Source organism: Engystomops pustulosus, chromosome 3, assembly GCF_040894005.1.
Source record: "Engystomops pustulosus chromosome 3, aEngPut4.maternal, whole genome shotgun sequence".
NCBI classification, from domain to species: Eukaryota; Metazoa; Chordata; class Amphibia; order Anura; family Leptodactylidae; genus Engystomops; species Engystomops pustulosus.
Window position 1 is genome coordinate 183,392,264 of NC_092413.1, and position 27,475 is coordinate 183,419,738.

The following is a 27,475-nucleotide window of genomic DNA, read 5'->3' on the forward strand; positions in this document are numbered from 1 at the left end:
GGCAGCGTTGATCATGAAGGGGTCATGCATACAGTAATGACTGCACAGCCCCTTCATCTGCCAGAAGTCAGCAGGACACAGGAAGTCACAGGAAGCCACAATTGCTTCTACTGGTGGGTCACATGACGGCAGACCCGAGAACAAGACGACCTTTGCCCAGACAGGTACAATATGGGTGACTCCATTAGGGTCTTGAACTTACCCTGGTAACCTTTTGTTGCTAGTGGCCAACCCTTTTAAATGTGTTGAAAAAAAAATAAAGGTTGGTTAAAAATAAGACTGTACCTGGGGAAATTTACTTTCTTCATCTATGAGGGAGATAATATTCATGGGTTGGAGTGCTATGATATCCAATGCACGCTGGTTATCAGTGAAATCAATGTGTTGCCAGGGTATCTGTTCTGCATTGTATTCCTCCTGTTCAAGTTTGAATATGTGGCGCACAAAAAATTGCTGAAGATGTTCATTTGCAAAATTAATGCAAAGTTGTTCAAAACTGAAATGAAAAACAAATGTTATATCAATGTAAAAAGCATAAAATTAATGTAACATAGTTTTGTCTTTCTTGCAACCAGCTTAACTATATCCAAAAATATATAGTTTTTATATAATCATAGTAATATCGCATTTGCTCCATTTTCTTGTGGGCACAGTTTTTACAGCTTGCACTGTGCACTCCGAATGACACCTCGACTATATTCCTTGAGTCGGTACGATCAGCGGGTACCATCACCAAATTTATACAGGTTTTATTAAGTTTTAACAGATTTTTTTAAAAAAAGTTAAGACCTTTTGTGCTACAAAAAAATTTCACTTTGCCCTATTCTGACACTAATAACTTTTTCATACCTCAGCATATGGCATACAGCATAAGGTAATTTTTTGAGTGACATGATGATGTTTGTATTGTGACCTTTGTGACATTTAAAAGTTTTTGACATTTGGGCGCTATTTTCCATTATGGGGTTCAGCGCCAGGAATAACCGTTTTTTAATGTTTATAGATCAAGAATTTTGGGATACGACATTACCTAACAAGTTTATGAATTTATTTGTTTATTTTTATATCAGTTCTAGGGAAAAGGGAGTGGTATGAATTTTTAGTTAAAGTACACTTGGGTGTCTAAAAAGTATTTTAAAAAAGTAAAAAAGTCAACCTACTATATACTGAGATACTGCAGTATATGGATGATATGCTAGGCATTTATAACACTTATAGGTCCTTCCCAATGACATGTCCTGGAGTCTCATACACACTGCAGGCTGCCATGGGAATGGATTGTCGCTCCTCGATGACGTCACAGGGAGCGATGTCCAACCTAAGGTGGCTGGGGCTCAGGCGATACCAGCATTCACCTGCTGCTGGCGGCACTGATCACGGGTGTCAGCAGTGGCACCATGTATGAAGAGAGCTCAGCATGTGAGCCCTCTTAATACATTGTTAACGGCATTAGGGCATATATGTACATTCTAATTCGTTAAGGGGTTAATGGACAATCCATGCCAATGAATAACTCCCCATTACCATACAATATCATCTGCAATTTCCTCTAAAAGTTACATAATGGGAAATACTGAACATTTAGGTTTCAATCTTATAGGGAACCTGTTACCAGAAATCTAATTTTAGCTGAATTGTTTCAGTACTTTATAAAAGTTTATTAGACATCACCTGGCTCCCTGCCAACACCTCCAGCAAGTCATGGTGGAGGGGCAATTCCAATGGTCAGAGTCCCCCTCTCCCTGATTCTACTGACATCTTTAGCTGATGTAGGGAGATGAGTGGTAGAAAGTGAGGATGGAAACGCTGGACGGTGCTGGGAGGGAGCCAGGCAATGTCTAATATACTTTTATAAAGTACTGAAACAGTACTGCCGACAAATGCATTTATAAACTCATAACTGCAGAGGCTATTGGGACCTGTTACCAGCTAAAAATGACCCTCCTGGTGACAGGTTTCCTCTAAGTATTAATATGGTTGTGGAGAACAAATGAATAAAAAGACAGAACTGCACCTTATGCATCCTTCAAAAACTTACCTATTTGTATTAAAATGTTCAAAGCCAAAGATGTCCAACAATCCAATCGACCTTCGTTCAGTCCCAAGATCCTTTGATGCTGGAGTGAAAATAGCTTCATTGATTTTATGTACTATCCACATGAACAGGCGGCCATAAATACCCTATAACAAAATCACTTTGTATAATCATTATTCTCTACAACACATACTGACAAAAACTTTTTGGAAAAGGAAGGAGGTTTTTTTTGTCAACTTTAAGTTCCGCAGTTTGAGGACCTTGGGAGGCTCTTGTGTAGATGTGTGTTGAGAATTACATTGTACTTTCTCTATTTTAGAGCACGGATGGATTCATACATGTCAGATTTTTCTACACACAATTCTCTTCAGGTTCAAAATATAGGGGTCAGATTTTTGACAATAACTGTGCCACTCTTGTACTTTGGCTATGTACATATTCTATATATATCTAAGAGGCATTGTTTCTAGAAAAAAAACACAGAGCCCATTTTTTAGTTAAATCTTCAAAATAAATATTATGTGTTTTAACCCCTACGGGACTCTTTTGGCCTTAAGGACGCGGTCCCATTTTTCAAATCTGCCCTGTGTCACTATAAGTGCTTATAGCTTTGGAACAATATAAGGTATCCAGGGGATTTTGAGATTGCTTTCTCGTGACACATTGTACTTCAAATTAGTTTAAAAATTTGGATGATATCTTTTGTGTTTAGTTATGAATAAACTAAATTTGGCAAAAATTTGTTCTCAATTCTCTACTTTTGATGCAGATAGTCATAGCACCCAAATAAATTCATAACTTACATTTCCCAAATGTCTGCTTTATGTTGGCACGGTTTTTTAAGATTCCACATATTTTACTAGAATGTTATGATGCTCAGAATTTGGGTGCCATTTTTAAAATTTTTGGGAAAATCACCAAAACTAATATTTAGATGGACCTGCTCAACTTTTAATTGACTGTGAGAGGCCGAAATAAAGCTAGAATTGTTAATGACCCCATTATGGAAACTACACACCTCAACATATGAAATACTACTTTTAAGATGTTTGTTCACCTTTTAGGTGTTTTATAGGGGTTAAAACGAAATGGAGGTGCAGTCTACAAATTGTAATATTTTTTCACAATACATTCAGACCCATCCTTCCTAGCGCATCATATTTAATAATGTAACGGGCCTCTCTTTGTATGAGCAGTCGGGCACGATCCACGCTATTCTGAGTTACTTTTTCCAGCCCTCCAAAGTGCATCACATATGGGTTGCCACTATGATGTTCCCTAATGTGGGCTATCAATCTGGGGCATCCATTGCCCGTGATACTGAGTGAAAGTGTTCTCTGAAAATGGATGGTCTTACCAATGTAATGTAATATTTCCCACAAGGGCATATCAGAATATAAACCACAAAGGACGTTCTGCATGTTATAAAAGACCTAATTCTGTGTGTATGGCCTCCAAAATTGATCACCTTGCTCCTTAAGTTATATTGGCAGAAGTGGCAATGACCATCGGATTTCCCACCTTCGGCTTATACTGGAATCAGTAGGTTTTTCCCAGTTTTTTTGTGGTAAAATTAGGTGCCTTGGCTTATACTCTGGTTGGCTTATACTAGAGTATATATGGTAACTGATCAGTCAGAAGCTTGTTGAGACTTCAATACAAATATGGTTTGTATGAAGAATTTCTACATGCTAGGTTTTGCAATAAATCAAAATGTTGTTACATACAGCAGACCACAGTCTTATCTTAATCCTTGTTATATCATTAAATTACCTTAGTGAAAGCATCTCTACCATCCGAAGCCTGTGCGCAAGTCAGAGGTTTGGAAACACTGTCTCCGCGTACTATGATGGTGTGTCTAGTAAGGCAACTTTTTAACTCCATTTGGTTCATCTATTTGACAAAAAAATTAAAGGGGTATTCCAGAAATATGCAGGTCTGACACAAAAACCCATGATGATATAACTAAATGAATACAACAATACTCAATGTCATTAGTTACAAAACTGAGCTTAAATAATTTGATTTTATGATTTACAAAGTTTATGGCCTCTCTAAAGTAGGTGGAGTTATCACTAAGATGGCCGCCACTGGAAACTACAAGTTCCATGATCCTTTAGTTCTCAGTAACTCCTCCTACCACTTATGCTCTGATGATATAACAGACTTTCTTGCTCTGTTACCATAGTAATGATGTGTAACTGCCATCACCACAACACTGACCATACTGGATGTACTGCAACCAACCGACTACAGCCAAACGTAGTGGTGATCACATGACCCTGCCCACGCAGGTGCAGGACATGTGATGTGGACATGTGACCAGCAGCCATCTTCTGTCCTGCAACGGACCACGCGGAGGAAATTAACGGACTGATTAAAGGGCCGGTAGCATTTTAATTCTTCATTACAGTCTATGTCATCAGCATTTTCTGCTAAGGGGAGTAAAATTTTAAATAACAACTAATTACATATTAGCTTCTATTTTGAGTGCCCATTTGTATATGAATTATGCTGATTCCTGGAATACCCCTTTAAATATAGATATTATACATGCCATAAAGATATGCTATACAAAATTAATCGGATATGGGACAATTCAAAAACGCATTTACTAAGGCAGAACTAGAGCCATTCTAAGTCACAAGCCAAAAAAAAAGAACAAACCAGGCGCAAAAATAGGCGAATCTGAGACCCACTATGATTAATGTCCCCCAAAATATACAGTATGACATGCCTCCTGAGGAAGTAAAACGAAACGTGTGGCAGGATACGAGGAAGACACATCAGCCCAACAATTTTATGTTTTTGATTTTTAAAGCATTTTGGTGACAGACCTTATTCTTGTAGGTGATATGTTTGATGACTAGGGTTCCCCAGGTGGAATTGGTACAATTTGGTCATCTTTATATATGGCCTACTTATTGCACGTCATGCCAATCTATTAATAACCCTAACTGTGTACAATGTTCCTTATGATAAATCATATCTTTAGCATATGGGGTCCTTTTATGCATTCCATCCAATCATGTACCTTTATATACAGCCGTCCACCCCATTAATGCTGCAGCCCTATTTTGGGTTTTTCTTTTCATTTTGTACTCAATAGCCCTTGCTTATTAAAGTGTTTGCGCCAGTTTTCTGTCCGACTAGAAAGAACGTGCAAACTGCTTCACATGTATTTATAAAGTGTCTGCGCCATTTTTGTGTCACGGATGCGGATTGTGTCTGCTCCACAATTCTGCAGCATGAACAAAGTGCAACAGAAAAAAATGTGATAAAATATGGATTACTCTGAAATGCAATATGTTACCTCAAGCAAAGTAGCAACAGTGGACAGATGGGAAGACTCAGGAACATCACAACCATCAATATTGCCAAACATTGCACCTAAAAATGAAATGTTACAGTTTATATAGCAAAAACATTCATTTAGAAATGCACATGACAGATTGTTGGGTTACATGAAGGACAATGTAAATAGAGATGCCTCATGAGTATGTATAAATATCAAGAGATATCAGTATATAGGATCAGTACTTGTTATCTAACCTTATGATTATTTTAAAAGCTAACAATGATTTAAATGATTTACCCTTATCATTCCGTGCAATTCTAATGCCAAAGTCATAGAATTCCATGTTTATCAATGTTTACCCGCCTCTAGCAATGTTGTCTCAATGTGTAACTGCTGCAGCCAATCATTGGACACAATGAGGACCTTAGGGGTGTGAACAAATCATTGCTTAAGCCAGTTGGTGCACAGCAGTCACATGTCTGCACAACACATCATTGCTTTAGCCCAATATAACAAAGTCCAGCAGGAGGCACGGAACGCATTCACATAGTATTGGCAGAATATTGGTAAAGTGTTCATTTTTTTATACAATTTTAGGAAAATTAATTTATTTACAGGACAATCAACTTTACATTTAATTTAATATATTCTATAAAGTATAATAGTTACAACAATGCCTACTTTGGAAGTTAATGTTCCCAAGATGTAGCATAGCTGCCAGCAGTCTATTTAGGCTTGTAATGTCTTCTTCAGAAAAAAGAAGAATCTTCATGGCAGAACGGACTTGTGTGTAGTCTCTGTCATCATTGCGTCCCTCACAAGTTGTGCAGTTGCCCTAAAAAAAAAAAACATGTACATATAAAAATATTTTTATATTGATGTATTGTGGTACCATGAGCTAAGTAAGAAAAATTATATGTGTCCTATTAGAAACTAATAACACGGCTATATCACAAATGTTGTATAGTTTGTTAGCTAATAAAATATTATGATCTTTTTGTTTTTGGAATCTTATACAGTATTAAAAAACCTAAAAAGCTATTAAAATAATTACTACACTTATCATGACTTTTACACATGGTATTTTTTATATTTGTGGATTTTATTTATCAGAGGTCTTGGAAAAAACATCTGCTTACTCGGCTAGTATGAAACCGTTCACTGGTGTACTGACCCCTCTACTGCACTGTTTTCCATTACAAATAATAACATGATTGCTTATAGCATTTCAAGATGTCTGAATACAAAGAAAGCAGGGTATAATACCATGGTGAGGTATCTGTAATCTGAAGATTTTCCCAGGTTCAGTTGCTTCTTTTCTTCTGAAGTCATTCCGAGCAGCATGCAATAAAATATGTGATAATTTCTTTCCCCTGGGGCCTATGGAATAACATTGGATAATATGATAACAATCAAAGAGATAAAGCTAATTTAGGCATATATTTTTACACCAGCTTTTATGATAGTTTTGTACCACTATTGCTTCTGTTTCCTTGGTGTGAAACACAACATATGAATAAAGTGCAAACAGTATTCCTAGAGCCAGGGCTAAATCGTAAAGTCCACAATGACATGCGCCATTATTATTTTTTTATCTACCATAAGGTACTTCTTCATGTCAGGCTCCAGGGGTAGTGGACCCACTGGACCAGCGTGGACATAAGCACCTAGGACAGGAATCTAAGTGGCACCCAGTTTTCACCAGAGCCCGCCGCAAAGCGAGTTGGACTTACTGCGGCGTGGTACCACCAAGTCGTTCCACAGGTGCGACTTTGTCTGCGGCGGACTTGGCAGCCAAGCCGAAAGGCAGGTTCTTGGCCGGGGACAAGCAGGAGGTCAAGACAGGCGGCAAAGGTTTAAGGGCAGAGGCAGAGCAGAAGGTCAGGGCTGGCAGTGGAGGAGCATAAACAGGAACAGGTCCGGGATCACAACGGGAAAGCACACTAATCGCAAAGATCATAGGAAAAAATTTTTTCGACGGCTGTGAGGCTCAAAGATCCGGCGGGGTGTGCGGGAGGAGGCTGGTATATAAAGGATTCTGGGTAGAGCCAGCGCCAATCAGCGGTGCGCTGGCCCTTTAAATTTTCTAAAGCTGGGAGACGGGGACGCGCATGCACAGCCACCGGACCGGAAACAGGAGCGGGGACAGGTGAGTCTGAACTGCGGGGCTCAAGGGTTCACACAGGAGTAAGGGTGGGCACAAGAGATATGGGTCGCGGGAGCACCCGTGACACTTCAGATATGTAAAATCTTTAAGTAAAATGTATACAAAGGACTGACCTGCCTGCATACTCGAGATTTTTCCAAAAGAAACTGTTCAATACGAGATCCCTCAATGACATTCTCTTTGGAGAAATGAATTTCTATGTATTTTCCAAATCGACTAGAATTGTCATTGCGGATGGTCTTGGCATTTCCAAAAGCTGAAAAGTAAAAATATCAATAAACTTTAAAATAAATAAGTCATGATCAAAATGTAAGTCATTAACAAAGGTATTGATATACTGATGGATCAAACAAAGGTGAGAAAAGAGAACTGAATCCTATTTACAAATGGCAGGTAGATGTAACAGAAATTACACTACCCGTGTATTGTGAAAGTGGCACATAAAAAGAAATTCCTGTAACAAAGTTAAGTCATTCTGTAATCTGTGATAAGATGGTCTATGAACAGAACAAATGTCTACAATCTCAAAAATGTTCCCTATAATAAAACATCACAGGCTAGCAGGGTCCACAGGAGTCTGCTTTTTACCCAAAATGCTGCAAGGCTCTGCTCATTACAATAACCTGTGAAGCTACATCACTGAAAGGCTCTGGTAACACCCCCAGAGTCAATCAGGTGCATTAGAATAATTGCAAAAGTTGATTTTAGAAGTAAAGAGGCCAAAAATAACAAATAGAAGATTACCACAGTAACAATATAAAAAGAATCACAGAAGTAAACAAGGAGTGTGACAGGGAGTGAATGCAGAGAAACTCAGAGTGCCAGGGAATAGAAGAAATCACAGGCAAAGAATCAATGACAGATTGTTTTTTCTCGGCTATTAATTAGAGGCTGAATTGGTGACCTTTTATGTGATTTTTTTTATTCCAAGCATCTGTCTGATTGAGAAGATCCCCCCAAAGTTTAGCTTATCAACCCTCAAGAGATGGGCATGTGACAAACATGTTCACACTCTCCTTTGATACTGCTGGACCTTACTTAGTGGTCCACATTTTTTAAAGTGTTTGTACCAGTTTTCTGTCTGACTTTGCACTGAAAAGAACATGAAAACTGCTTGTACATGTATTTATAAAGTGTCTGCGCAAGTTTTGTGTCGCGGCTGCACTGTGTCCGACAAGGGAAAAAAAATGTGCACCTAAAGGGACTGTCACTGCTTAGTCGGTCTTTGCGCCACATTTATTACTGATGTGCACCACAGTTCTGCAGCATGAACAAAGTGCAGGGGGCGCGAAATTCATGAACACTTTGCGCCAGTTTGCATGAATCTGATTCGCTGGAAAAGTGTGGTCTCCTGCCAATTCCCCAACATCTATAGGGAAACTGTCTTTAACATTCTAAAAGTTGCAAATATAAGAGAAAAAATTGAAATACTATGATAAATTACCCCAATTGACTTCTATAGTGTTTTAGACATGCTCTGCGAGGTGTGCAGAAGGTGGGAGGAAGTGATTATTTCCTATTGGAAAGTTAAGATTTGGTTTTATACACATAGTTGTCATGTTTCAATGTAATTGTGTCTGTGATAATGAGGAGGAGACAATTTCTAAAACGTTTTCTCTAAAGAACGGGAAGTGTCCATTGATTGTAAAATTCAGAGGCTAGTGTGAAAACTAAAGTCAGGATTATGACTACAAATTCTCATTTCCACAAAAAATCTTCATGAAGACTCTCTTTAAGATTCTAGGGACCTTAATAAATGTACTGTGAAATTGTACGGAATGTTCAAATGAATGTCCTCATTATGTGTAAAATGTACATAATCTGTTACAATGTAAGATTCAGAGAGAACCATAATAGTGTTGCCAAGGCTGAAATCTGATTAATTCCCAAATGGCCAAAGATATATTATTTTAAGATATTTTTAAGATTTTATTTGAATATACAGAAGTATACTCAGATCTTCAAACTGTTTAGTATCAAGCTGTCTTAGCCTTTCTTATATCCTCATAAAGAAAACGGTATGAGAATCAGTTACAAGCATCAAATTGTCTCTGACATATCAGGGTGCGGTCATATCTGGAACTAGCATTGTATTTACAACGCATACTATCGGGAACCAGCACCCGTTGTCTTGCATTAAAACAATTTTGCTATTAAAAAGCATATGCAATTGGTCTAAGGCCTGCCCCAGGGTGCTAGCCTAAATAGGCCCTTCCATTTGTACCCCACCAATCTAATTTTCAAAACCTATTGCTGAATACCTGGCTCATAGGGCTCATAAAAAGTAATGATTTTGTACTTATTTTAACCAACTTTTAACCAACTTGCCAAAAGTGAATTAATACAAACTCCTTGTCATTTGTTCAGAATACCTTCCATGATAGGATTGGCCTCGAGAATCTGCTGCTCTATCCAGGAATGTTGGCCACTCGAAGATGCCAGGAACTGCAACATTAATTTAGTACTCTCAGTCTTCCCAGCTCCAGACTCTCCACTGGAATTAGAAATTTGGAATGTTTGAAAGAAATAATACTTTGACCACAGAAAAAGACAGTATCTGGAAAGTTGTTTTGCAAAATGACACATTACATTACATGCAAGCCAAACTGATTGCCCCATTCTAGAGGTGGCCTTTAATGGCAAAGGGGCACGTGTATCATAGTTTTTCGGGTGCCACTTTTTCAAGTTTCCTGAAGTTGGCCTAGTTAATTATTGCAATATAACTTAAGTTTTTTCCCTTTGTGATACATGTGATGAGTTGCCTGTTCAGTCTCACTTTTGCAACTTTTTAGGTGCAAAAATGGGACAACTTCAGAGCCCAAAAGTTGTACTAGTTTAACAAACATCTGGGCTACAAAGATTAATATGGCACACTGCATTTTATCCTTGGGACCATAACTTTGGTAAGCTGCTTGATTCAGCGCCTAAAAACTTGCAAACTGCGAAAAGTCACGCAAAAAATGAAAAAACTTTTTTTAAATGTACACATCTGGATTCTGAAGATATATATATTTACATATATATATATCATCATACATATATATATATATATATATATATATATATATATATATGTATAAAAGATAATATATAAATTATATTATTTTTAGAATTATTCTTGTTATTATCATCAGTACCTTATAACACAGCATTGATCATTTCCATTTCTTTGCATATTGAAGTAACAGGTATCTGCCAGGGCAAAAATATGTGGCGGGAGCTCTCCAATGCGTCTGTTTCTGTACATCTGGATCTGTTCAGTGTGGTAAAGAGGCAGCTCTTCATAAGGATTTATAGCAACTAAAATGGCTCCAGTATATGTCTGTAATAAATATATGCTGTTATATAATAAGCCTTGGTCTATAACCTATGAAAAAAGCAGAATGATTTTCTTGCAAGTGTACATCAATGTCAATGTCTTACATAAATGTTATTTTCTTTGTATCGGATATGCAAATTGTGAACAATTCCAGCTTCATTGAGGTCTCCGAGTCTGATCATATCCTCTACTCCTTGGGCTGAGCTAGGATGCATAGAATGTATACTGCTCATGTCCCGAGCCGATATCCAATGTTCCTACAACAGTAAGGGAAAAAACCTGAAACATAAAGTCTAAGGCAAGTGGCACACGACTGTGGTGTGAAAAACTATGTGCTTGCTGACCACCGTGCAGTATTGCAATATAATATATCATTATTACCATTCAGCGCTGCTGTGTTGCTGTTTACCTTCCGCAAATTAAACCTATTATATCTTTTTATATAAGATGTATACTAGTTACACTTACCTTGCCATCATCATCCTCGAGCAAGGTCTGTCCAGTACGTGTATCCTGAACCACTGCACCAATGGGCACCCGGCTGTCAGATGGGATTTCCAACCAAACATGTTCCCCCTGTAATAATGCAATGTGTTATGGCAGCAGTAAAATAGATGTGTGAAGCACAGGATTTATAAGTATAGGACTGAAAATGTAAAAATACTTAGGTTTTATACAAATAATCAATATTTAACTAAAGTATCATTTGTGCAACATTGAGCAAACCATCTAAAAGGTAGCGTGCTTCCCTGGAATACTGAGATCTGTGGGATACCCAGTTCGCCACTCCAGTTGGTTAAACTGAGATACTTTCTGACGCCTGACATGGAGACTTAGCCCCTTCAGGATTTTTATTTTTCTCTATTTTTAACTACTCTTACTGCTCTGTTCTTTCTCTGACTTAAACGGGTTGTCCACTTCCAGCAAATTATTGTTATTGTTTGTGTAATGAAAAGTTGTACAATTTTCCATTAAACTTTCTGTATCAATTCCTCACAATTTTCTAGATCTCCGCTCATTTTCAGTGTTTACTTCCTGTAAATAAAAACTAGTCCCAGTTCATGTGATGTCACAAAGGTCCATGCCTCGTTATATCACAGAGAGTAATTAGAGCTGTATGATATAACGAGCCGTGCTCCTTTGTGACATCACATGATTAGGGACCAGTTTATATTCACAATGAAGATTCCTGTTAAATGACAGCAAGCAGAGATCTAGAAAACCAAGAGGAAACTGTAGAGAAAGTATATTGGAAAATTGTATAACTTTTGAACAATATCAATTATTTGCTGAAATAAATGTAGCTAGCATTAGATATAAAGCTTGGAAACCACAGAGAAGAATATTGTAGTAGACCAAGCAGGAGAGGATGAGGGCATGGACTAGCAATTGAGACTCCTTTTCCAATGTAAATGTGAATCTCTATGGCTAAGTGGTGTTAGTGGAATGGAAGGTGGTTTGGCGGGTAGAGCTGTAGCCACACACATACATTTTAGGGACATTGGTATGTCCAAAATATGATCTTAAAATAGAAGTATAAAGGTTTAGATATAAAAGAAAAATCCCCAATGAACATAGCAAAAGAGTAATGAAAGTTAAACTTTATGTTTTATTATATATTATAATATACAACACAATATGTGGAATCATTATTATTTGGATAATAATGACTATAATATGAGGACTATTGTACCCTGGGTGTATCTGCACCCATAATATGTCATACAACAATGTGCCCTGCACTGTGGTCAAAGCTGATACATATTGTGTAAGCTGTAATATGAAAGTCATATGATATAACCTTGTTATCCACTTTAGCTTTGTTACTTTTTATGGATAACATCATTCAATAAAATACTGGGTACAGGATAAATTGTACCTTTAAGTAAATGGAAACACCCCTGGTAATGTAATTTGTAAGTATCAGAGAGCAATATCATGTTTGACGCAATGTGGACACATCTGTTAGTCTAATATTTAACTTTTCTATAACTCCTCATTTTATGAACCTTTAGGAATGAAGCTAATATCAGTGACATCTAAGTTTACAGACACCACGTTTTATAGTTTCTCTGACCATGGGTGCCAAAATCTTCCCCCTCCCCACCTACAACATAACATTTTATGCAACAGATTGTAAGCAGCTCATATAATCAACACAGAGATGTCACAGTACTTAGATAATACACACAGTTATGTCACAGTCCAAGATATGTAAATGCCTGAAAAATACTTTTTAGGGTAAAAACATACTGCACGTATGTTAGAAATGCTTGCTATTCAGTCATCATAATGTAAATTACTAGCCTGCAAGGCTGTTATATAGTAATTTAGGTCATAAATAGCTTTCTGCTATATAGTAATGTACATATTGAGTAGTTCAAGGTTCAAACAACCCCTTATCATATGCTATTTTGTAGGCACATGGATGGAATGAAAAGGTTGATGTTTTTGGAGATGAAGGCCGGCTTATCTTTGCTGTCTATAGTGCGAACTAGGGCTACAGATCTGATAAGCAAATGAAAGATCTGTGTGAACATGATCAGAAGGGGTAAAATATCATCATTATACTCATCCTACTCCACCGTAGACATGCACACTCAGTTCAGCCAAGTAACTTTTTCCATTATCATTGGCTTAATGCAGGCGTTAGTAATTACAGTGAATGTGTTCTTAATTGTAGCTGCACTACAATTATTACAAGTATATAGGTGGTCCTTTACTTAAGAACGCCGACTTACAGACGACCCCTAGTTACAGACAGACCTCTGGATGTTGGTAATTTACTGTACACAATGATCAGCTATAACAGTTATCACAGGTGTCTGTAATGAAGCTTTATTGTTAATCCTGGTTCTTATGGCAACCCAACATTTTTAAAATCCAATTGTCACAGAGACCAAAAAAAATTTGTCTGGGGTTACATACAAATTTAACTTGAGAACAAACTTACAGAACCTATCTTGTCCACAACCCTAGGACTGCCTGTATATGACATTTGTATATCACGATTTATTATGGTTATTATGTATGTAAATGTAGAAAAGATGAGCAACCATGCTATCAGAGGAGAGTTGGAAGACCTCATGCATGTTAGATGGTTGGATAAACAAGTTAAAAAACAGCAAGGCTGGTACACATCTAATTTATATGGCCAGGCTATGCAATAAGTAGTCATAGGGGCACATGTATCATAGTTTCGGCTGCCACTTTTTCAAGTTTCCTGAGGTTGGCCTACTTAATCATTGCAATGTATTTTAAGTTTTTCCCCTTTGTGGTACATGTGAAGAGTTGCCTGTTTAGTCTCACTTTTGCAACTTTTTGTGGTGTGCAACTTTTTAGTCCCAAATACTTCCAAGTGTGTTAACATTCTAGCTGCTCACTCCAGTCTTGAAAAGTCGCTGGGAAGCTATGGATGTAAAAAGCTTTTTTATCCAGATTTAGCAAATGAAAAAAAAATTGACAAAAATAGTCTCAAACTCAGTATCGGACAAAGGTGCCTTAGTAAGTAGAGTAATATCCCAGACAGACATAATGGTGCACCGAATTTATCAACACTTAAAAACTCTATACACCTTGCAGGAGATTTTATCAGGGCTTGTATGCCATTTTTATAGCTATTTTATTATTTATTTATAGAGCACCATTAATTCCTTGGTGCTTTATGAATCTCAATGTTTGGGGAACGGCCAGGCATTGCAATTGTTATCTCCTTTATGCCACCTCCACACCAAGGGGAATAGAGAGGCTTGAAGGACGCGTGGCTGATGGCACAGTTCCATGATAATAGATTCCCTCCAATAAAGTTTTCTACTGATTACAGTTGACGATTCTATGGGAGCAGCATTACTATAACTACAGGGATTGTCAGTATAAGGAAGCAAATGAACATATAAAGATCAAGCATCTACCACACAGGATTGTCTACACTACATGTGGCATACTGGCCTGTTCATATGAGGATCCATTGGCCTTCTGGGAAAAGGCCATTGGAAGGCTGATTTTAGAAATGATTTGTTGTGTATTCTTTTGCCACAAAGCTAGAATATAAGAATAATTTATGAGCACACATAACAAATTTTCATCAGGAATTACTTCAGAGACAGTCTACAGATAAGAGACATTCGATATACCCTTTATCTGTTATCAGTTATATACTTTGCATTCAAAAACAAAAAAAAGTGCCCCTGAAAGTGAGGGCCTTTTTACTGTAGTATTTTTGTCAGTATTTGTAAGCCGAAAGCAGAAATGGATTTTAAACACAGAAGACAAACAAATCTTCCCATTATTTTTGTCTGTAAAATCACCTACTAATTTTGGCTTACACATGCTGATGCAAAATACTTACCCGAACACTGCCGTGTGGATACTGAACACTGCCGTGTCAATACTGAACACTGCCGTGTCAATACTGAACACTGCCATGTGAATACTGAACACTGCCGTGTCAATACTGAACACTGCCCTGTGAATACTGAACACTGCCGTGTCAATACTGAACACTGCCGTGTGAATACTCAACACTGCCGTGTCAATACTGAACACTGCCGTGTGAATACTGAACACTGCCGTGTGAATACTGAACACTGCCGTGTGAATACTGAACACTGCCATGTGAATACTGAACACTGTCGTGTAAATACTGAACACTGCCATGTCAATACTGAACATTGCCATGTGAATCCTGAATACTGCCGTGTGGATACTGAACACTGCCCTGTGAATACTGAACACTGCAGTGTAAATACTGAACACTGCCATGTCAATACTGAACATTGCCATGTGAATCCTGAATACTGCCGTGTGGATACTGAACACTGCCGTGTGAATACTGAATACTGCCACGTGAATACTCAATACTGCCATGTGAATACTGAATACTGCTGTGTGAACCATTGCCTATGGTTGACTTTCACAATAAATGTCTAAGGGCCAGCTACAAAAAAATATATTCCTCAGATACTTTGTTGATTGCACGTCTAATCTTCTGGATTACTAGAGGTCTCCACTTTAACTAAATGGATTAGCAAATGTAACCTTACTTTACCGCACTAAAGACTTGTTTACAAATTCTACAAAGTGTTAGAACACAGCTTAGATACTAACCCTACATAACCCAAACTTGCGACGATTGCATGCAAACAATAAATAACATTTATGTATAGTAAATTGGCCACACATGATATTTAATTGCTTCAAGCACATGATGCGATACATTCACTACAAAAAAATATGTAAATGCATAAAAATAAAAGGATAGCCCACAACAGAAAGGTTAGCGGTAGCACAGATCAAGCACTCCATACCCTTTAGAGTTTTCACTTTCATTTTTTACTAAGGACCCCAACAATATTGGGGAAAAAAACGCTTCAGAAAAAAAACAATGTATTGTGTTATAACACGTACCGGCCTAAAAGGTCAAAGTGAGACAAAAGGTTAAAAATGTCTTTGGATTTTTTTGATATTCCTGCACTAGTCATAACATATTATACAAGTTATACAGGAGCAGAATGGAGCAGCGGTGAACCCGCTTCTACACTACTTAATACATACAGTCCTATCTCAGCAGCTTTCTTCCTACTGTGGAAACAATGTAATGCTATCCTTCCATTTAGAATTAGGAACAAACTTCAAACTTGCTTCCATTATACCACATAGAAATGAAAAGAAGGAAAGATTCCCCCCTATACTCGTGCAGTGACATTGTATGGTAATCCATTACTCCTCTTACCAACTGGTGTCTGGAGTTGGAAGTAGCACGTTCTCCGATCTCCTTTCTTTCCTTTCCCTATGATCCTTCCCATGTCCATTATCTCCCCTACCCTTACATTTTATTTTCTTTCTCACGCTTTGCTCGCATCAAATAAAGGTATTATATAATCACAACTCACCTTCATTTCCAGTAATTATAAGACCAATCTTATGATGGAAAAAAACTAATAGGACCTCTTACTGTGTGGCTTTTCTCTTGCAGTGTCATTATCCTACTGTATACATGCTAGTACTGCATAACTGATCCACCCCACTTTCCGCACCCCGCCCTGCCCGTTTCCTTATTTCCTAGTTACTTGTTTACTTAGAATTTACACCAGGTTTAAAAATTAAATATTCTATAAAGACAAGGTTAGAGAAGTGTTCTTTTTCTATGTTAGATCATCCTGCATTTCCTGTCCCTTTCACTTGAATGTTGTTTCAATGCTCAAAAAAAAAGTTATTTTGCCAAATACTGAAGTAAACCTCTTCACTGCTAACAACCATACAGAGATGGGCATATGACGTGTTCAGCTACACAATTCCTCGGATAAGGAGGTAGGCTTCTCCAGCTCCTGCAAGTATTCCCAGCTCACAACCTTGAGCATCCTTGTTCCTATCAACCCATTTACTGCCATTAATGACTAGAAATGTATAACTCAGTATGATCTCCAGTTGAAAAAATACTATGTACACAAGTTAGCAGGTTAACTTCCATGTAGATAGGGGTTCCCTCATTTAGAAGCCATCTCAATAACCCACAATAGAAATCTGGGAAACAAAGCAACTCTGTATATACAAAGGGCATAATTGGCTGACTGGTGGAACGAGACCCATATTTTGCTTTGGACCCTTTAATGCCTGTGTCCACTCCTGCTAACAACTGGTAAATACCTACAATAAGAGTTTTCATATTGAAAATGATATCTATAACATTGAACTCAGAACATGAATAGAGCACAGGTGTGTAAAAGAGGTATTAGAACAGTTGCAGCTTACCTTTTGAAGAATAACCATTTCTTCTCAGGGTTTGGTGTTTCTACCCTTATCTGTAAATAATAAAACATAACTATAAGCACAACTGGGTTAGGAAAGAAAAGATGCTTAGAAAGTACAAGTATGTCAATATTAAAATTACACTGCTTTATTTAAAGGGCGTTTCTTTGAAACAAACATTGAATATCCATGGAATAGGAAATCAATATTAGATAAATACAAGTTCAAGATACAGTTGTGGTTATACAAGTCTACTTACTGCTTACCATGGACAATACAATACTTGTATTAGATTTACCTAATATTGGAGTTCACCCCATCTACATGCGGTCCCCTACTTAAAAACACCCGACTTACAGACGACCCCTAGTTACACACGGACCTCTGGATCTTGGTAATTTACTGTACTTTAGACCCAGGCTACAATGATCTGCTGTAGGGTGTCTGCAATTCAGGTTTATTGTTAATCCTGGTTCTTATGACATCCCAAAGGTTTTAAAATCCAATTGTCACAGAGACCAGAGAGATGTAAGTTCTGACTTACATACAAATTCAACTTAAGAACAAACCTAGAGAACCTATCTTGTACATAACCCGGGGACTGCCTGTACTTGGGACTAAAGTGCAATTAGACCATATAACAAATGGACAGTGCCGAGTGTCTTTTTTAAGTTTTATGTTCTGATGTTACTCTGTTATTCATTGGGTGGAATTTATATTGTGAGCCTTGTTAGAGATAGATAGTGATGGCAATGGGCAGGAAATGTTGGTGCGATATATATATATAGTATAGTTATAAAATAAATAGTTATAAAATAAATAGTTATAAAAATTAAAATAATTTAAAAAAATTAAAAATTAATTTAGAGGGAATAATATAGGAATAAAATATCTGAGATATAAGAATATTTTATGTTATGCTATGGGGAAATGCAATTATTTACTAAAATACCAGGAGAGGTGACAGTGGTTCTTTTCAACAAAATACCTACACATACAATTATTAACATGCAATTTACAGTAATATTTAAAATATAGAGTACAAGGTACACAGTCTTAAAAACAATGTATCTCTATTGTATTACTTTTCTGCCAGGCATGTAAACTACTTCTAAGGTGCTTTTTTAAAACTAGCAAGAATTAAAGGGGATTACAGTGGTACATATAAACCTGGCTGCAATTGTGCTTGTACTTTTATATCACTGCCATGTCTGTGATGCATCTGCCTAATGGCTGTATTTGGAATCTTGAGATGCTTTTTGTACATTGATTTTTAGACAACACAATAAAGATACATGGTTTTTAAGACTGTGTACCTTGTACCTTGTACTCCATCTTTTTGGTAAAGTGTATATTACAGGAGTAGGTATGTGTTCACGATTGGAGGTCAATGCTTGGTGATCTAATCCATATTGAAAGTTGGCTAATGAAGATCCATTTGTTATACTGTTATCTAGTCTATGTCTGGCACTCTCCAGATACATGCTTGACCTGCTGATTCATTCAATTAGTCAGAACATGATCAGTTGGGGTCCCAGCAGTCGGACCTCCACCAATAAATTTGTTATCTTCTATTCTGCGGATAAGACATAACAATTTAACTTGTTAAAACCCCTCTAACCTAGATCTCTTTACCTTACCCTTGCCTGTTGAGTGTATAATATTTCTCATGGTAAGTTCACACCTACTCTAGCCATTTCTGTTCATCTGCTCCATAGAAAATTTAAAAAATACATGTCTTACACCAACGGGGTCCAAAGATCTAAAATAATATTATGATGATGTATGGGCAGCACCTTAATCTATGTAATATCATCGTCAAGCTTATGTGAAAGACAAGGCTCTTCCATTGTGTATTATTATACTTTGCTATACATAGGTACATTACAGGCTACCAGTTGAATTCCTTACTTTGTACATGTTACTTTTCTACATGTTACGTTATATAAATATTACCTTCTGTGTGTGCTGCTTGGTAGATATTCCAACGAAAAAGAAGCTTTGTCACTGCTCTCCTCTCATTCATGAGTGGACTTTGCTCTTCTTGTACTCAAGCTAATGCCTCTTCCTTTCCTCCTTTGCATAGTCATAAATGAATATCTAGTAACCTTTTAATTGCCTACTGCCTTAAATTTCACACAGCTAAGCAGAAAATTTAACAAGACGAGACCACTTTTTCCTGATGATGACCTGGCCTAGTTGCTTCTACATTTTTTTCCATTATAGGGGGCTTCTTTTATTTATTTTTTTTACAGTTTTTAATAGTATTTTTACATTTAAGGGTTAAATCAAGGGAATGTATAAAAAAGAAAAATAATGTCAGTTTTTTTGCTACCGTTTTGTAGAACAAAGTAACAACAAAAATTTACGTTGTGCTCAGAGGTCGCACTAAATTTTCTTCCAGAAGAGTAATTATACTCCTCTTACCATTTTTAAGGAGTATTTTTCGCTGAGGAGTATTATATTTTCACTTATAAAAATAAATAACTCATAGGTGTAGACAATGGCATAATACAATGGGTGGGTGGTATTATACAGTGTGGGCGGGGCAGCATCATACAGTGGTGGGCTGATGATATTATAAATTGTGGTGGGAGGATGGCATTATACAGTGTGAGGGGTAGCATTATACAGTGTGAGGGGTAGCATTATTCAGTGTGAGGTGTGGTGTTATACTGTGTAGGCGGGGCAGCATCATACAGTGTTGGGGGGATGATATTATAATGTGTGGTGGGAGGATGGCATTATACAGTGTGGCGGGTAGCATTATACAGTGTGGGGGTAGCATTACTCAGTGTGGGGTGGAGTGTTATACAGTGTGGTCGGGGCAGCATCATACAGCGGTGGAGGGATGATATTATAAATTGTGGTGGGAGGATGGCATTATACAGTGTGAGGTGTAGCATTATTCAGTGTAGGGGTAGCATTATTCAGTGTGGGGTGTGGTGTTATACTGTGTGAGTGGGGCAGCATCATACAGTGTTGGGGGGATGATATTATAATGTGTGGTGGGAGGATGGCATTATACAGTGTGGCGGGTAGCATTATACAGTGTGGGGGTAGCATTACTCAGTGTGGGGTGGAGTGTTATACAGTGTGGTCGGGGCAGCATCATACAGCAGTGGAGGGATGATATTATAAATTGTGGTGGGAGGATGGAATTATACAGTGTGAGGGGAAGCATTATACAGTGTGAGGGGTAGCATTATACAGTGTGAGGGGTAGCATTATTCAGTGTGGGGTGTGGTGTTATACTGTGTGAGTGGGGCAGCATCATACAGTGTTGGGGGGATGATATTATAATGTGTGGTGGGAGGATGGCATTATACAGTGTGGCGGGTAGCATTATACAGTGTGGGGGTAGCATTACTCAGTGTGGGGTGGAGTGTTATACAGTGTGGTCGGGGCAGCATCATACAGCAGTGGAGGGATGATATTATAAATTGTGGTGGGAGGATGGCATTATACAGTGTGAGGGGAAGCATTATACAGTGTGAGGTGTAGCATTATTCAGTGTGGGGTGTGGTGTTATACTGTGTGGGTGGGGCAGCATCATACAGTGTTGGGGGGATGATATTATAATGTGTGGTGGGAGGATGGCATTATACAGTGGTAGAGTGCCATTATACAGTGTGGGGGGATGGGTGTTTTTACACAAACCATATACAGTACAAACAAACACATGCACACACTATATTTATACATTATACATGTGAATAAACATGAACACAATATGCACGTGTAGATCAGATATCTAACCTACTTACACAATTGGCACACTACACATACACGCCAGACACATTCGGGCTTATTTACTAAGGGCCCCTTGGCCGCATTTTAATGGGGTTTCCCAACTTTTCGGGGATCGCGCAGGGATTGTGTTGCAAGCGATCGGATTTTGGCGCATCGGCTTTCACGCGACAGAAATCGGAGGGGGGGGCGGCTGTTGGACGATCCAACGGATTTGGACAACGCGCTGGATTTAACATTTAAATTTGTATCGCAAGTCAAGCACTTACATGCACTGGGAAGAAGAACGTGAACTTCGGCGGACCTGTGCGGGGAAGCCACACATGCAGGATATCGGGCGCAGGATCTTCTTGAATCGTGGCAGATGTGCATTCCGGCTAACACTCCAGATCGGGGATCGCGCAGGTCTTGGTAAGTAAATGTGCCCCATTAACTTTAATTAATTTTCACAGTGTTGTTTCTACTTTACATGATGTTGATGAGGGCACTGACTGTAGGGCTGACTCGTACTGACGCTGACATCACACGTGTTTCCCTTATGTTCCGACTAATGTAGCAGAGCTCAGTACACACAGGCAGGATAGGTGATCCTACAGCAACACAGAAGCAGCAGAGCAGCAAGAAGCAAGAAGCTTCTGCCTCAGCAGGCTGATAAATGTTGCTGGGCGCCTGTGCCCCTGACCTCCGATTACAGACTGCCTCCACTACTGTTTCCACAGCTTTAGAAGGTCATGGGACTGGAGCCTGTACTGAGTAACTGAGCTCCGGTCAGATGACCTTCTATCGGAACCGAAAGGTGAAGCGGTAATGAAACAAGAAGAGGCTGCAGCTCCCGGCCTCGACATAAGGAGATGAGATACGGATTTATCCACCTTAGGCTATTCTGAAGGGGTAAAACATTCCTGTTCATAAAATGCAGGGTCATATTATCCTAAGTGTATGTATCTGACCACATGACGTCACAGCAGCCTCCATAGACTTCTACTCCTCTCCATCCTCCATGGAGGCTGCTGTGATCTGTAGACATTGTTAGTCAGGGGGGGGGTCAAAATCTGGTGACAGGTCCTCTTTAAGGTCCTGGAAAGATGTTCGGTGATTGATTTTCATGACCCTCCATTTCCGGAAATTTTATGGTCACGAATCTCTGGCTGATGAGATAAAAGACAGGAGGCTTCACTTTACATATCAAGAAAGCAGTGAAGAACATTAAATAGATGTATATTGGAAATTACCTAATATCCCCCTACACACACATTTCAAGAACATGCAGTAAAGCAGCCAACCCCTTGAAGACATTATAGCTTTATTATATGGGTTGTTACAGCCACAGTTATATTATTTTATGTTTTAAAATTTTTATTATTAAATTAAAAATTATTGCTTTAAATATGTGTTTGTTTTTTTTAAATTCATCAGTCTGTCGAATGACAGTGTCTGTCTGTAATAGAAGTAGGTACAGAAGTAAGCAATTTGTCTAAATGAGTGGCCCTTTATTCTCTTGTACTTGCCATATACAGGTTCCATGGTAGAAGTGGGATCAGTGTGATTGAAACAATATCCGTCAGTCAACCTGTAAATGAATTAAAGTCATATTAGAGTTTCATAATTTGGAAGACACTCTCACTCTGAAAAACATACAACAGAAATATTCCCAGGCCAGCAACTCCAGTATTTTATTATTGTTGTGGTAATGCAACAAACCCCCTGCTATACATTGGGGCACATTTACTTACCTGGTCCCTGCGCGATCCCCAATCTGGAATGTCCGACGAGGATGAAGTCTGCCGGGATTCGTTACCAGCGTGCGCCCGATATCCTGCATGTGTCGCTTCCATAATAAGGTCTGCTGGAGTTCACCTTCTTGTTCCCGGTAAATGTAAGTGCTTGGCTTGCGACACACTCCTTGTACTACTCCTGCCATTCTCTGCACCCCTAAAGCATGTGCAGCTAGATTTATGTTCACAGTGATAGCATGGTTTCTGTTTTTAACAGCAATATGATGGTAATGCTTGAAACATCTTAACAAATCCTGACAAATGCCATCAGGTTTTCACCAGGATTGTAAGTTATTTGGCAGCAAGAATTTGCTGCTGTTTTCACTATTATTGCCATAAAAATTTTTTGTTGGAATAGGAAAAATATTTGTGTAATTATAACACCAATGGTTTGTAGTCCAAAATATGAATACAGTGACCAAGTAATGTGACTTCTTGGCTACTCCAACCATACCATTCACCTTGACTAATGCGAGGTTATGGTAAAAAGTCAATAGTAGGCCAATAAGGGGAAATCCTACTTTCTTTTCCAAAAAAGAACACAGTAAAAAATCAGTCGTCTAGAAGTAATCTTTCGCAGATTAATTTTTACTGCAAAGGAATTGATATAACAAGGTGCATTTTTTGGAAATTATCACAATAGAGAACATTTACTTACCTGGTCCGCGGAGTTCACAGAGAGTGCGTTGTCCTATCATAATGCACTGTGCTGCGATTCACTAAGATCGTGTCCCCGATATCCTGCATGTGTCGCTTCCCCGCTCAGGGCCTACAGAGTTCACCAACTTTTTAGTGGTGCATGTTAGGGCTAGGGTTCGCGACACAATTTAACGGCATGCCCCCTAAGTTGTGTCGCATGAAAGCCAGCGCAGTCGTGCCACAAAAGGGTCGCGTGTGGCACAATCCCAGCGCACGCGCTTCTTAAATACCTGAGCAAGCCGTTTTAGCCCCGAAAACGGTGCACAGTCCATCAAAAGTGAGCACATAATATAAAGAAGATTGCTGCCCCACCATTATCAAAATCCTCTCCTAAGACCTTATCAAATTAATTTACAAGTTACAATATGAGCATTGCTTGATGGATATGTTTGTCACCAGTTTTGCCCTATAGTAGCAGAGATCTTTAGATTGTTGCCTTTATAGACATATGAAAAAATATATAGAAACATTCTACAACTAGAGAAAAAAACTGGAAACAATTATAAGCAACAAAGATTGTGTTAGTACCACACTTCTCTGTGACATGAAGGAATTGTTCTAAAATGTCAAGGATGTATAAAATATATAAAATTGAAGTGTCTCCATATCTAAAAATATGTCTATTTGCCACAATAAAAAAAACAAATGAGTAACTATTCAATTAATCATAATTAAAGAACAATACAAATATATAATCCAGAAAACAAAATACAAATACTCATATAAAGCCAATCCTCCAGGTATGTTTAATACTTACTGGATTATATGGATGCCATCTGCTACAGAACAGAGAGGTAGCTACACACATCCATATAGGATCTAACTGTAAATGTCTATTGTCATATTTGGTTTTGCATTTCTTGTTAATTTGTGCAAAGATAGAGGACTTCCAGGGTAACTGAGGCTTCTTCACACTCAAGATGAAAACAGGTCAGCGTTCCCTACTGAGAAATCCCATTATGTTCTCACATGCTTACTTCACCCCTCCCGATGTCTGCTCGAAACGGATTAACTACTGCACTGACATACGAGACTTGGTAAAATATTAAATTAACATTATGCTTGTAATTTGTACTACTCTTAAGATTGGTTAAAATAAGAAAATTTAACCATTTCCCAGGACATGCTGCATTCATAGGAATTAGGAAAATTATCAAATTTCACAAGTGTAAAAATAACATTATAATTAAAAAAAAACCTTCCATATCGTAGCTACATAAAAAAGACATCTGGCACATTGTTAAAGCAATTTCATAAACTTTTCCATTTACCATTCTTTGGGGCACATTTATCATTATGAAGGATCTTACTCCAGTTTTTAGAGTGACTAAGAAGCTCTTTTGATGTCTTTTGCACATCAAATTTATCAGAGGCTTAGATACCTTGATAAATGTGACGCTTGAAGTGTTAATATGCTAACTTTTTGTTGAAAAGTTTAAAATTTGTCTCAACTAGCAAGTTTTTCCTAATCCAGAAGGGAACTGCAACAGAGTATCACCTAAATTTGCAACTATTTGAAAATTTGCACTTTATAAATATGTCTAACACATCTGGATTCACAGGATAAATCCAGAGTTGTCTGAAGCGAAATGTTTATGGGTTGACAAAACTTTACCAAAAAGTTGTAAATTTGGCACAAATTGCTTTTGAAGACAGGAAAATGTTATAAATACAATGATACATCTTCCTCACTATCTTTAAAAAGAATGCAAGAAACAAATTCTGCCATCGAAAAGTCTAACAGAACCAGACATAGAGCTGCAAATTTAGAAAAAGTGCCTTCAAGTTAAACTACACAGTCTTATCCTGCAACAGATTTATCAAAGTGCTTGATGCTGGATGATAGTATGGTCGCACTGCGCACATCCTATTACTTGGCTTAGTTAATATGAGAAACATGCCACAAAATTATGATGTATTTGCATAATTTAAAATTATTTTCTTTTGTTAAGCAATGTCTCCCTTTCAGAGTTCTCCATTATTATGGATTTACTGATAATGCAGGAGGTTGTAATGCAGGGTCTGGCAAAGGGCTGAGACACAGTCAGAAACAGTAGGTTCTAAGACAAAACTCTATTGTCACCTGTTGGTGCCTATTGCCCGACCTACCCTAGGCAGTGGACAGACAACTATGAGATGTTCCCTCCCTGAGACAAAGTGGACAATATGCAGACAGAACAAGACAATACAATACAAACAATTACCGTAAGAGTAGCCAGCAGAGATGGGTTGACACCAACAGGACAAACCCAATACAAAACCAATGATAAAAAGAAGGTGTGAGGGACACAGCTATAATCCGGGGTGCACCATACAATAGTTTGTGGGAGACAAAATACTGGGTATAGATCATGAAGATATGTGGAGGTACTCTAACTCAGAAGTCCATAAGATCAATGTAGCAAATTCATATAGAAGAAGAAAATGAGCTGGCACTCACCAGTACAAAATCAGAAGGGCAGAGAATAGTCAAAACACAAGCCAAAGATCAGTATACATGAAAACAGAAATCAGAATCACAAGATATCAGAGACCAGGCCCCAAATAGTGATTGGGTAAGGATAAAACAGAGAGCAAAGGAGTAATGTGTGTGGCAGGTTAACTATTGATAAACCAGAGCCAAGCTGCTGGAGAACGATATTGCTTGTATATTGTTTTGACGTCAGCCTTCTTCATAAAGGACAACTGATAACTGAACTGCTGGTATGTGAGGTTTTTATTTATACAATATCTTAAAGCTGAAATAAAGTTGGACTCTTTGTTACACCAAGATTGGGTGTGCCTGAGTTTTCCTTTTGTATTTCTTGCATATTGCTTTGGGTGCAGGTTGTGTGTGGCAGCCTGCTGATTGCTGCAAGTTGAATGGTAAAAGGAAAAAGTTCTGCACGAAGGATCTTTATATGATATTTGTACCACAAGGATCATTCACAAGTGCTGTTCTATTGTCTCTGTACAGAACATACAACAGTACATTAAGTACAGCTAAGAGGACCGTCCACCCACACATTTTCTCCTAATGCTCATTTTAAAAAATGCATAGTAAATACTTTACCTTTCAATAAACCCTCAAGCACTCATTAGACAGCTCTGAATGATAAAACTCTCTGCCTGTAGCCCACTAGGGGGAGCATAGGAATAAGCATTGCTGCTAGTGACTGCAATGAAAGCCACTGAGCTCCCTCTAGTGGTGGCTACAGGAAGAGGAAGTGAATTTATGTCAGGAATCATAAGGCTAGCTATACACAATGGCACACATTTATCAGTGCAGTCTGTACTATGTGCAGTTTGCCTCTGAAATGTGCAGGGTGGACCAGAGTCAGGATACCTGGCGCATGTATTTCATTAATCTGTCTCCCCCTGCACTGCTCCAACAGAGTGCACCAACTTTTTTGGCAAGACAGGGGAAAGAAAAAACAACAGGCGCTGCCTAGTGCAAATAAAAGTGATTTCTTTTGAGTGTATATGAATTCATATGTGTATTCCGCTCACCTTTAGTGGTTGTATAATCAGGCACAACACTATCAGATCACATTTTTGGGTGCTGCCCCGTCCTTGCCCGTGGGTGATTTGCTCTCCTCGGGTTGTAGAAAATGCATAGGTGGATCCAAAAGATGTGTATTGTAATTTCCTCAATGGATACCAGATAAAAAATAGGGACTTCTTCTGGCGCAGCCCAAGGAATCAC

At 38.2% G+C, this 27,475-nt stretch overlaps 1 protein-coding gene across 3 annotated transcripts in view; it reads right to left on the reverse strand.

The window, feature by feature from the left end:
* Nucleotides 1–24,731, reverse strand: part of MYO7B (myosin VIIB) — an 84,722-nt gene extending 59,991 nt beyond the window's left edge. The window contains exons 1-15 of one of the 3 annotated variants that reach the window (XM_072143177.1): nt 24,548–24,731; nt 22,825–22,886; nt 17,570–17,619; nt 14,768–14,859; nt 11,288–11,395; nt 10,924–11,076; nt 10,638–10,822; nt 9,873–9,994; nt 7,614–7,756; nt 6,600–6,713; nt 6,015–6,168; nt 5,349–5,425; nt 3,809–3,928; nt 2,039–2,181; nt 286–496 (exon numbers count right to left, since the gene is read on the reverse strand). In XM_072143177.1, the coding sequence (XP_071999278.1) occupies nt 286–496; nt 2,039–2,181; nt 3,809–3,928; nt 5,349–5,425; nt 6,015–6,168; nt 6,600–6,713; nt 7,614–7,756; nt 9,873–9,994; nt 10,638–10,822; nt 10,924–11,076; nt 11,288–11,395; nt 14,768–14,809 (1,572 nt within the window). In that variant the 5' untranslated portion in view covers nt 14,810–14,859; nt 17,570–17,619; nt 22,825–22,886; nt 24,548–24,731. Of the gene's footprint in view, nt 1–285; nt 497–2,038; nt 2,182–3,808; nt 3,929–5,348; nt 5,426–6,014; nt 6,169–6,599; nt 6,714–7,613; nt 7,757–9,872; nt 9,995–10,637; nt 10,823–10,923; nt 11,077–11,287; nt 11,396–14,767; nt 14,860–17,569; nt 17,620–19,522; nt 19,727–22,824; nt 22,887–24,547 lie in introns of those variants that run through there. The other 2 variants (XM_072143175.1, XM_072143176.1) reach the window with 2 other exon arrangements.
* Nucleotides 24,732–27,475: the final 2,744 nt, after the last annotated feature.